Source organism: Oryx dammah, unplaced genomic scaffold (genome assembly GCF_014754425.2).
Source record: "Oryx dammah isolate SB20612 unplaced genomic scaffold, SCBI_Odam_1.1 HiC_scaffold_3, whole genome shotgun sequence".
Classification (NCBI taxonomy): domain Eukaryota; kingdom Metazoa; phylum Chordata; class Mammalia; order Artiodactyla; family Bovidae; genus Oryx; species Oryx dammah.
In genome coordinates, this window is record NW_024070187.1 from 115,382,381 (window position 1) to 115,394,369 (window position 11,989).

At 64.9% G+C, this 11,989-nt stretch overlaps 1 protein-coding gene across 1 annotated transcript; it reads right to left on the bottom strand.

The window, feature by feature from the left end:
* Positions 1-2,105: 2,105 nt before the first annotated feature.
* TACC3 (transforming acidic coiled-coil containing protein 3) lies at positions 2,106-11,935 on the bottom strand. The gene is made up of 16 exons (XM_040237701.1): positions 11,501-11,935; positions 9,817-9,979; positions 9,507-9,649; positions 7,265-8,155; positions 6,692-6,758; positions 6,439-6,583; positions 5,270-5,322; positions 4,968-5,056; positions 4,669-4,873; positions 4,375-4,479; positions 3,933-4,009; positions 3,807-3,850; positions 3,301-3,461; positions 2,659-2,765; positions 2,339-2,459; positions 2,106-2,214 (listed from the first exon to the last, which is right to left on the bottom strand). The coding sequence occupies exons 2-16, from the start codon at positions 9,976-9,978 to the stop codon at positions 2,149-2,151; spliced, it is 2,436 nt and encodes an 811-aa protein (XP_040093635.1). The 5' UTR covers position 9,979; positions 11,501-11,935; the 3' UTR covers positions 2,106-2,148.
* Positions 11,936-11,989: the final 54 nt, after the last annotated feature.

Sequence of the window (11,989 nt, forward strand, 5' to 3'; positions counted from 1 at the left end):
CGGCTGCGTGCCCAGCTCGGGTCATGTTTACCCTCAGGAGCCCGGTGCCAGGCCCCCGCCCGGCCTCTCGGCCCTGAGTTGACTCGGGCCCCAGGATAAACACTCATTCAGCTGCACAAGGCCCCTTTGTCCAGGGCGAGGCTGCTGGCCTAGGACGCTGTCCTGCGGCCCGTGTCCTCAGCGTGGCCAGCCGCCCCTCGTGGCCTTGTCTGGGCAGACGCCGGGCCCAGCTCAGAGGCCCCAGCTGGGGACAACGCCCCGGGCGGCTCATGGAGTGGCAAGCAGCAGGGAGCAAGCCTGTGGGCCCTCTTGGAGTGAGCCACGTAGCTACAGCCTCGGGGCCCCCGACCTCGCCAGGCACACGTGGGAGGTGTGGGGGGTGGTCCCGGAGCTGCAGGCATCCCTTGCTCACCCTGGCCCCTGCAGGTGGGCCCACAGACCCCTGGGCAAGGTGCAGCCAGCCAGGGGAGGGCCTGGTGTCGGGAGATGGCTGGCTTCGGCCTCGAGGGCACAGTCTTGGGGCCGGCTGAGGTGACTCTGGCAGGAGCCCCGGGACCCCGCAGCCCTGCACCTGGCTGGGTTCGGGTGCCGAGGACACCCCTCCAGGAGTTAAGCAGAAAGCAGCCGGCCTGGGCCAGGGTCCTACAGGCCCAGCCCAGCGGCTTGGCCCTGACGTGGGAGCCGCGATAGCTTCTTGAGCACAGGAGGGCTGCATGTGACTCAGGTCAGGAGAGGCCTGCTGGCGGTGTTACTGAGGATGGGGGAGTTGGGGGCTGGACAGGAGGAACTCGAGTACAGCCCCGGGGAGCCTGGGGCCGGGAGGAATGGACCCCCAGTCCCCACCCCCGTCGCTCTGAGTCCTGAGAAGAGGCGTGCTGTGCAACTGTGGGGGCCACAGGGGCGCCTGGGGCAGTCTGGGGGGGGGGGGGGGGCATCCCCAGGGGGTCCATCCTTCTGCAGCGTGTGGCCGGCAGCGACCCCTGGTGGCGGCGAGCATGCCACTGCGGCCCCCCAGGGGCCTGCCCTCCTGAAGGGGTCGGGGGGCCTGCTGCCTCTCTGTGGGGACCCCTGCTCCCTGTGCTGGTGGGCCCCCCCTCAGGACGGCACCCTGGGCTCGGAGTGGACGTGCAGACCCTGGGGGTGCCCTCTGGGGGTTCCCAGGTCATGTCATGAGGAGTAACCGCTCCAGAGCTCGAGCTTCCATGACCGGTGTCCAGCCAGCGGTCGGCCTGCCCCCTCCATGGTCCCGCTGCCCAGCAGGCTGGGCCTGCTCGGTTCAGAGGGCCCCCGGGGGCCGCCCGGTCCTCCTTGTCCCCAGGCCAGGGGCCCCCGGCCCTGCCCCATGGGAAGGGGCCCAGGAGGAAGACTCGCTCAGCCTCTCCTGGGGAGCAGGCCCCTGGCCCTGGGGGAGCAGGCCCCTGGCCCTGGGGGTGCAGACTCTGAGCCCCCACTGCGACTTGACTTCTGAGCCTTTTGTCTGTCAGGAGCGTTGGATGTCTGTCTGGCAGGGCTCTGCAGGGAGACCCCCTGCTGTGGAGACCCCTTGCCCGTGAGTTTCCACGCACGGCATCTTCCTGGGTCCCAGGAGACTGGGGGCTTCCAGCCAGGAGGGGGGCAGCTGGGAACTGCTGGTCATGACAGACCCCTCACCCCTGTGAGTGTCCCACTGAGGGGCCTGCAGCCCTCGCCGGGACACAGAGCTGACCCCTGCAGCGGCTGCCTTTCTTCCACGAAGGCGCTGGTCTGCGAGATCCGTGGTTGATGCAGACAGCGTCCACGCCAGCACCACGTGGCTGACCAGGTGGACCGGGGGGACTGGGGCCCACTCAGCCGACACCCAGGAGGTGCTGGTGGCCGGCCGGGCAGCTGCGAGGTGCGGGGCAGGGACAGGGCAAAGTCATCAAAGGGACAGCGGCTGTGGTCAGATCAGCCAGAAACTGCCCCTTTAATGAAGGCCAGGACAGCTCTATTGCTTAGATTTAAGAGAAACTTTATTTAGTTTTTTCCTAAAGCAACCTAGTTTAAAAACAAATTGAAAAAAGAATTGACGTCAATAGAGAAGGAAAACCTAGACACACACACACACACACACACACACACACACAGACACACACACACAGGGAAGACGGCAAGGTCAGGGCTGTTGTGTTAGATTCTCTTCATCTTGGAAATGAGGTCGTCACAGATCCTGGTCAGCTCATCGTTCTCTTTAGTCTGAGGAGGAGAGTCGCACCCCTGGATTTCTCACAGTGCTTGGAGCCTGGCGCCCCCCTGAGCCTTCCCGAGCTGTGAAGGCTGCCTGCCCCCGCCCCCGCCAGCCTAGGGACCCTGCGCCCACCTTCTGCTCCACCACCTTCTCCAGGGAGTGGACACGCATCTGCTCTTTCCTCAGGACCGCCTGCAGTGCCAGAGCGTCCGTCTGGGCCTTGCTGCGCACCTGGGCGATCTCCTCGCTTGCCCTGGAGCAGCAGAGGGCCCGGCTGACCCGCAGGCAGGGCCAGACCCCCCTAGGCTCCTGCCCCCCGCCAGTCCCCAGCCTGGGGCCGCGGGCGGGGCGGGGGGGGGGGGGGGGGGCGGGGGGGCGCGGAGGGGAGGCGGCGCAACCCCGAGCCCCGCCCTCCCATCCTGACCCCCCCCGAGCCCCGCCTCCCCACGCACTGCTGGAGCTTCTCCTCTGCCTGGGCCTTCAGCGCCTGGTACTTCTGGGCCTCCTTCTCCACCCTCTCTATGTAATCCTCGACACACTTCTTCAGCGACTCTTCGTTCTGGGAGGAAGACGGACGCTGAGCCCTGAGCCGAGGCCCAGCTCTTTGGGAGTTCATGGAGCAGCCGTGGACAAGGCCACGTGGGAGCAGCCCGCCTGTTTCCCTGCAGACAGCCCAGGCCTCCCCGACCCACACCCGGGACCCTGCCCGCCCCTCAGGGCCCTGCCACGGGGGCTCTGTCCAGGCACTGTGGGGGAACCTGGGTCAGGCACCAGGCCCTGGAACAGCCTGTTCTGTTCCCCGAGCCCCGGGCTCTGGGGGCTGGGTGCCCTGCCGCCTGGCGGTGGGGACAGTGCAGGGACCAGCACAGGCCCACAGTCTCCGCGCAGGCCCACACGGACGCCTTGCGGGCACCGTGTCCTGTTACAGGTGACAAGCCAAGAGCCCAGGGTGCAGGCAGAGGCAGGGCTGAGCCCGGCCCCACCTGCGGGCCTGCCTCTCGCTTCTTGCCAGGCTCCGCACCAGGGCTGTGCTCAGCCCCTCCTCCTGCAGGGCCCCCGCCCCTCCCCAGGCCCCAGGCTGGCCCAGCACCCACCGTGCGGTAGCCTTCGATCACCTCCTTCTGTTTCTCAAACCGCTTGAAGAGGTCGGAGAACGACTTTTCCATGGAGTGCAGGTCGGCTGTCAGCTGTGCCTTCTCCTTCAGGACCTTCTGCATTTCGGCCTTGGCGAGCTCCTTCTGTTTCTGAGATTCCTCTGGAGGAGAGACCAGCACCTCGGATCGGTGGGCGGCAGGGTGTCGGCCTCTCTCGGGACCTCCCAGGGCGGACCCTCGGGGCTCCAAATGCCCAGAAAACAGCTGTCTCCTCAACACCAGGTCTGCCCAGAAACCAAGGCAGCTGGCAGTGAGCCCAGGCCTGTCCCACACTCGGGGCTTCCAGCCCGGACACGACTAGTGCCCAATGTCCACGGCGGCCGCCAGGGGACGCACAGCCCCCAGGGCAGGGTGGACACTGCAGCGTTAGGGAAGGGACCCAACCTGCCCACTGCCTCGCCACCCCCACCCCCGCCCCTGATGCCGGGGCAGGGACTGGCACTCACCCATCACCTGGTAGACAGTCCCCTCAAAGCTGTCCATGATCTTCCTGTGGGAGGAGAGCGGAGGTGTGAGCGGAGCGCGCGCGCACGGCGGGGCGGGGCGGGGCGGGGCGGCCCGGCCGCACTCACCCCATCTCCAGGAGCCTCTCCTGCAGCGCCGCGCACTTGCCCCGCAGCACCTCGTTCTCCTTCTGCGTGGCCTCCACCTGTGTGGTCACACGCCCGAGTTGGCCCACGGCCGCTCCCTGCGCGGACGTCTCCCGCCCCACTTGGTCTATGTCCTGCTCGGGGGACGCCTCCCAACATGGGCGGGGCGGCGCGGGGCGGCGGTGCTGGGCGCCGCAGGGTCCAGCTCAGGCCTCCACCACCTTAGACATCGCCCGGGCCTCGTCCCATCACCCAGTGAGGAGGCTGGGGGGCGCTCCCCCGGGAACGGCGCAGACCCTCATGCTACGGGCTCCGTGACACACATGGGGGCGGAAACAGGACGCCCGGCTGCCGGACCGCCCGGTTCTGGCGCAGCCAGTGGAGCCCGTGACGCGGCCCACCCCAGCCCCGCCCGCACGCTCACCGCCGAGTCCAGGTCCTTCTGGCTGTACTGCAGCACGTCCACGATCGGCCCCACAGGCAGCAGTGGAACCCCAGGCCCGAGGTCACACGGAGCCGGGCCAGGCATCTGTGGGAGAGACCGGCAGGGCCGTGAGCTCCCCGGCGTGGCCCTCCACCCCACCGGCTCCCCACGGCACAGCGCGGCCAGAGGCAGTGCCTTGGCCCCCACCCTCCCCGTGAAGCCTGCAGATCCGCAGCATGTGAAAGCCGGGTCCTCAGAACAAGCGCGTCTCTAAAGCAGAGAGGAAGCACTTACAGGAACGCCAGGGGCTCCTGGGAAGTCCAGGTCAAGCAGCTGGGCCTCTGGGCGGCTTCCCGAGGAAGGCGTGTCCACACTGCGGGCACGGAGACCGGGAGACAAGCCACCCGCCGTCTGCGTGAGCCCAGGGCTCTCCTCGGAGGTCAGAAGGCCCGTGCTCGGGACAGGTGGGCCCCGTGGCCCGTCAGGCTGCCCGCAGGTGCTGTGGGCACACAGGAGCACGCCTGCTCACCAGATGTGCCCCCAGGCGGGCCCAGCCCCCGCCCCTGCCTGTCCCTGCTGCCAGTGGGGCGTACCTGCTGGGTGCCAGCCCCCGGGGACTGTCCTGCAGGAGCGGGTCGAAGTTGAGGTACAGTGACTGCTTCCTCAGGGCTGACTCTTTAAACTGTGAGGGGGGGGGCAGGGTCAGCAGTCTCCCCAGCGTGCCTGCCCCATCCCTCGGGGGAGCCCAGCCCACAGGAGACTCTGGGGCCTAAGCCAAGCGGTCTGGGGGCCAGGGGCAGGACTGCACTGGGAAGAGTAGCTGCAGCAAAGGGCCTGGGGTGACGCCGGGGACCTGCTCCCGGGCAGCGGGGCTGCGACAACGCTGGGTGCTCACCGAGGACGCCCCGAACTGCTCCAGGTAGTCCACCTCGGCCCCTGCGCCTAGGACTGAGAGGGGGGTCAGCAGCCGCCCCCCTCCCGCCACAGGCTGCCCGCCCCCCATGGGCCTCAGTGAGACAAGGCCGGGCGAGCCGTGTGCCCCCCAGCCTGGCGCTTGGCTGTGCCCAGCACAGCACCCCTCCTCGGGCTCCTGGACCAAGCGCCCTTTGCTGTAGAGCAGGGTTGCTGAGGGTGCCTGGGGCTGGAGGGTTCGGGGGCGTCACAGAAATGTTCCCTGGGGGCCAGGTCGCCCTGGTTGAGAACCGCCATGGAGGAGTTGTTTACTATCTGATAATCTGAACTCTGCTTAAAAAAACCCAAGGGTGGCTGATGCCATAGACAAAAATTTAAAATTGACACCGAAAACCCAAGCGGCGGTAGAGCACGTTGGGGTTGAGCGTAGACATCTGTGCCCCTGAAGACGCCATCAAGAGTGAAGGCAGCCTCTGCAAACCATGTGCCTGAGGGGCAGCTCTTCTCTGTATTAGAGTCGGAACAGCGTAACAAAAAAAAAAAGTTCGAGTAAAACCAGGCAAAGAACTTGAGCATAAGAAGGTCAGGAGCACGCGCGCCGCTCAACATCAGGGAGCAAACCCACCACGCAGCCACACCCCGGACCTCAGACCCCGCGGAGCCAGGCTGGGCCCCCGCCCAGAGACAGACAGCAGTGTGTGCGCTCCGGGCAGCCCGCCCGAGGGCCAGAGCAGCAGTGGAAGGAGACGAGGCACCATCCACGGCGGGGGCGCTGCTCGGCCAGGAGAGAAGCTCCAGCTCACCCTGACCCGAGGCAGAGCGCCACCAACACGAAGGGCCATGTGACGCCAGGGCCCCTGGGGCAGAGGGAAGCTCCTCCCGGCTCCCAGCCCTGCTGGCACGGTGAGGACCCCACAGAGAGGCCCCCAGAGACCCTCAGCCCATGCCCTGCCTGCCTCAGGCCTGGGGTCTTCACAGGATGGAGACCCTCGAGCTCTCCTGCCCTCAAAGGCCCCGGCTGCACTAAGGCGGCTCAGCCTGTGTCTCTGGGGGCAGGTGGCTCCCCCTCTCCAGGGGCACGATTCACACAGCCCTCCTGGCTCGGTGGCCCGCTGCCTCCTGTGCCTGCGCTGAGGACGGATGACCACATACCCTCCGCGGGGTCCCGGAACTGCTCCCCACTCAGGTCCAGGGTGGGCTCCGGCTCTCTCTTGGTGGGGGGTGGGTGTGCAGTCTGTGGCTTGCTGCTTGGGCTGCTGAGGGGTGCCGACCCCCGTGAAGAGCCTGTGGTCCCCCCCTGAAAGGGAGGTGGGGTCACTGCGGGGCTGGCCGAGGCAGCGGCATGCCCTCCTGACCAGCCTCCCTCTGCCCGTGGCGCCTGCAGACGTGGCGGCTGCACCCGTACCTCGCCGGCCGCTTCTGGTGTCCTCACTGGGGCCCTGGTCCCGGGTGTGTCATCTGAGCACGCCTGCCTGAAGAGACGGGGTCAGCAGGGCCTGAGCTCACCCCCAGCTCTGAGCTGCTGGGGTCCTGCGACCCCTCCCCTAGAAGCCAGGCTCAGGGCCCCGTCGGGGGCCCCACAAAGCAATCCCACCCAACCTTGCCTGCGCAAGAATCATGCTCCTCAGGAGTGGGCAAAGAGCCCTGAGGTTGTCTCAACTCAAGTGAAAGCAAAAATAAGTGAATCCTATGGCTGCTAGGAAATGGCAACAGAAGCCAGCCCGGGAGGCTGAGGCCCACGCTCAGCGCCGAGCGCACCCCTGGGAGCGGGTGGCGGGAGGCAGAAGAGGCGCCAGGGTATTCCTGGACCTTCCAGAGGCGCAGACGGCCCTCCTGGACTACACGAGCACCCCACCTGTCCCCAGGGCGCCCCGCAGCAAAGGGATGCTTCCCTGCTGGTCCCCAGGGCCCCCACCCGGGGGACACATGGCATCTCTGGTCTCACGTCTGCCCTGGAGGACCACCAGCCCCTGCTCACCGGCTCAGAGACAAGGCCTCTGCGGCCTGGCCGCTCTGCAGGTGCTCTGTGGGCAGGACCTCCCCACTGTCCGCGGCTGGGTTACAGTCTGGGTCGTTCGGCTTGTCCCAGCTCGGGCTGTCGGACTCATGGAGAGCGAGCTCACAACCCTTGCCCGCCTCCAGGGGGGCCTTTCCGGGCCTCGCCTCTGGTCTCCTTGAGGGGGGCTTGAGACCCAGGACCTTCCCTCGTTTCCGCAGTGGGGGCGACCTTTTGCTGGTGGCGTCAGAGAAGTTGAACTCCAGCCGGACGGGGCCACTCCTCAGAGAGCCAGCGGCCTGGCCACGGGCCTCCTCCCCCTGAGCACCGGGATGTGTGGCCCCTGCAGCCTCTCTGGGGCCAGTCAGGGCCATGTCCTTGCAGCCGGTGGCATCCACGGAGCCCGCTGGGGCCGCTCCAGGCAGGTCCACGAGGGGTTTTTCTCCAGGGTGGGCACCAGAGGGCGAGATGGGCCCAGTGGGGGGACCAGGGATCCCCTCCAAGTCTCCTTCCGTAGTGCTGAGTGGGTCCTCTGCTGCGTCCTGGTACGCCACCCTGGGGGGCTGTTCTGGAGCCGTGGGGCCGAAGGGCATGCTCTCCTCTGAGGGCCGAGGGTGGACGTGCTCCTCCTGGGCGCACTCAGGGCTGCGGGGCGCTGGTCCTCGGGAGGCCTCGGGGTTTTCAACACTCTCTGGTATCTGGAAAGAGCTTGAGGGACCTAGGCTGACCAGGGGAGCTGAGGGGGGCCCACCAGGAGGCTGGTCTTCGGAGGCTGGTCTCATGTCCTTTGAAGGGAGCTCAGTGTTGACCGGTACTGGCTTCTGGAGAATTCCATGGGTCGTTTTGGTGTCTGTCTCCTTGGTGAACTGTTGACTTTTCAGAAAACAAACTTAGTTAACACTAAGGGACCAGTTAGGACTTTAGTTAGATTTTAGTCCATGTGAAAACATTAAATACAAAAATAAGAAGCATTGTGTCAACGCCCTCCTTGGGACCAGCCTTCACAAGAATATTCCCACAGTTAAGTGCTGGCGGGCCCTGGAGACGCAGGGAACAAGAGCAGAAAACTGACCGACGATGGTCAGAGCTGAGCTTCCCTGCACCAGCCCACTTCCCTCTTCCGGCTAGGGACCACTGCTGTGTCATCAGGGAGAGTCAGTGCAGACGAGGGTCAGGCTCCCCACTGGAGAGAAAGGCCAGGTGGAGGCCGTGGCCTTCAGGAGGAGCAGGACCCCAGCTCCCCGCAGCTGGAGCGGCTCAGAGCTGGCGCCTCAGCAGCCTGGCCTCCCTCTCTTTGGGCTCTGATGAACAGACAGTATTTGAGTCACTCTGATCTCATTCAGCTGAATTTCAAACAGAAAAGTAAAAACCTGAAGCTGAGAAGCAGTGAGGAGACCTGGGTAGAGGGGATTCAGATGCGAGGAGTTTCCACCCAAGGGGAGGTGGGAACGTGGCCCAGGGGTGTCTTATTTGAGCGAGAGGTGAAGGGTACGCTAGAGATATTTTGCTTTTATACCTTTCTCTGCACATCTAAACTTAGTTTAAAAGAAAAAGCAAGCTTTAAACCATGTAAGTCGGCAAAAGTCAGAATGAGGCTGACTTTTATGCCAGTGAGGGGGCACTCGCTGGGTAAATTCAGCCTAATCTGGGGTGAAGAGCCACCAGGGTCCCCGTCTCTAGACAGAGGCAGGAAAGCCTGGGTGTTCGCTGAGCTGACCACCACACCCAGCCAAACACCTAATGGCAGGTGAGGCTGCAAAGATGCTCCTGCTGGTCAAAGTCAAGAGTTTCCAATCTGATTCGTCAAACTGAATCACCCAACAGACAGCTCCTATGCCTTTAGCAGCAAGGCCTGTCCGTAAGCCCTCTCCCAGGCTTGCTGCTGAGCACAGGAGATTCCCCAAGAGTGCTAACACAGCAGCAAAGCCACAGAGCACCCCTCTTTGGAGATTCCGCCAGGGCACTTCATGAAGTTAGAGGAACAGAAACCAATCCATCTGCTGGCAAGAGCACAACAGAGAAGCCGAATGTGAAGTTTGTGCCTCCTCTGTTCCATTACTCACTTTTCCAGTAACAAACGGTTTCTGAGGTGCTTTGGGCCACGCAGGACACACAGCAGAGACCAGGAGGAGCCTAACCGGGTGTGGCAGGCTCCGCGAACAGAGCTGTTCTGCTGAGTCCCAGAGGCTACGGACGGCAGTACGTCAGACAACCCCACACTTACTTCTCTTTCTGGGTGTAGATTTGATGGCAGTTTCCTAACCCAATGGGGTCACCCAGAGCAAAACAGGCTTCGAGCTCGCTGCCCACGCTGGGACTTAGGATCCTGTGTGTCTGTGGGTCCCGCAGAGGTGTCTGAAAAGTCACCTGTTGGGGAGAGAAGAGGGCACCTGCACAATAATTCAAGTCTTTGACACCCCTCTGGCAGCACCGTGCCCTGCCCGGGCAGCGCAGTAAGTTGCCAAGAAAGCAGGTGCCAGGCGACCTCTCGTGTGACACACGGCAGATCGAACGCAGGGGCCCAACGTGCTTACCTTCACAGCTTTGGCTGTGCTCTTCGGGGGCACATTCTCTTTCTGCGACAGACGGAGAACAGATGACCTTCCGGTAAGTTCCGGTGGTGAAAACAGGAAGTCGCGGGTCTCTGTACTTTTGTCACCAGTGACATTTCCGCCACTGAAGACGTGCAGACTCATCCTGGAAAAGCGGGCAGGTGGGCGTCAGGCGGCAGTGACGCTCAGAGGCGGCAGGGGCAGGGCTGACCCCACGGTGCTGCAGGGAGATGCCCCCTTCGGCACAGGTGGGTCAGACCTCAGGCAGCCTGTCTTCTGCCAGGCGGTCCCCATCTTGCTCCAGGGGAGCTGCCACATCCCAGGAGTGAGAGCCAGAGGAGCCTTCAGCTCATAGGGCAGGAGGGAAGGCTCAGGTGATTCAAACAACTTGAACTTTGTGGGTAAAAGTTCAGAGACAGATAAGGGCTGATCTGGGATGAAACTGAAGCGGCAAAGGAAGCCTGGGCCCCTCCATCAAGTGGAGCAGCTGCCCAGTTCGTGGAGAACAGAAACGCAATAGGGCCCAGCAGCATGGCCGAGGAGGAGCTGGAGAAGGTAACAAGCAGCAGGTGTCGAGTCACCTGTGGGGAGTTGAGTGTCTCCATCAGGGGCCTCCAATCAGGCCCGGGGTTCCAGGAGAGTCTTATTCCTCCTTCCCGAGGCCCTCATGATGGTCAGTGGCATGGCATTCCCAATTTAGGAGTCACCAGAGAACTGGGCATTTGCCTCGTGGGGGCACTACAGGTATTCGCTGGCGGTGGGGACCCTGGGGACTGTGGTTGAGGAGGCCAGGTGGCTAGGGCAGCGGGAGAAAGGGTGGCTTTTAAAAGAGGGGAGGTCAGGGTGACAAGCCACCTCGAAGGGCTTTGGGGGTAGGGGCTGCCTGTGGATGACAAGAGGGGTGGGGGTGGGGGTGGGGTCAGAGGCTCCGGCACTGGGCCAGGGGGCGTGGTCAGCCCCTCTTGGCATCAGGCTCACACACTGTGTCTGGAGACGGGAAAGATGAGCCTGAGCTGGGGGCCACTCACTCTGAGGTTTGGCCTGAACAACTGGGTAAACAGGGGAGAGGGGCTGGATGGCTGCAGGACACAGGACGGAGAGCAGACAGACAGGACGCCTTTTTGGCAGGCCTCCTCCTTGCCCTGGGGAAGGTGGGAGAACAATGACGGCAGCCTTCCGGAGTTTGGCTTCTACTAATAGCTAGGCTTCTGCTCAAGAGGAGGGGTCTTTTGAGAAGAGGAGGGCTGGCTGGGGAGGCGGGGAGGGACTGGGGACCTAGGGTGAGCGGGGTCTGCCGAATCGGGTGCGGCAGGAGTCGGCGATGGGTCCGGGTGGGGCTGGACCCAGAGGGGCGGGGATCGGGAGGCCAGCGCCGGGCGCAGATCAGCGAGCGCGCGTGGACTCAGGCTCGGAATCACCGGGCGTCTCGGGAGGCGGGGGTGGGAGCCCATCTGCTCTGCTCCCGGTTGCGGCCGGGCCGGCGGAGTGAGGGACGGCGGGAGAACGGCCCAGACCTCGAGGAGGGCGGAGCCGGAGGCGGCACAGGCCCCGGTCTGGGGCGGGGAGGTCGCCAGCGCGGCAGGCAGACCCAGGCCGACAAAGCCCCAAGCCCCGGCTAGAGGCAAGACCGGAGCCCCGAGCCGGGACCCCGCCATCGCCCCCTTACCTGTCGGCCGCCGCGCGGAGCCCAGGGTGGGAGGTGCCGAGTTCCGGAGCTCCTCTGCCCGCCGCCGATTCAAATACCGACGGTTGGCGAGCCTGGCCAATCAGCGCGTGGCTGGGGCGGGGCGCGGGGCGCCGACAGCCAATGGGAGGCAGAACGCCAGCCCACGTCCACTAGGAGGTTTCGTTTCCGGGGCAAGGGCAGGCTGGGCGCGGCGGTCGCCGGATTCCTCAGTAAAGGCGGTTCGCCTGACTCGCCTAGAGGAGAGGCCGCACGCGGGTGGACGGTGACTGCGGAGCCCGCCGTCTCTCAGGAATCCCGGGCTTTGGTGCGGACGCGCCTGAGCTGCGCGGAAATCAGGGCCCGAGGGCCTCTCCCCCGATTCTCAGTTTCCCCAGCTGGGCGATGGGATCGAGTGCAGCGCCGCCCCCAAGCGGGTCGTGGGGAAGAGCCAAACCCTCGCGAGAACTGTAGGGGCGGCTCGCAATGGGG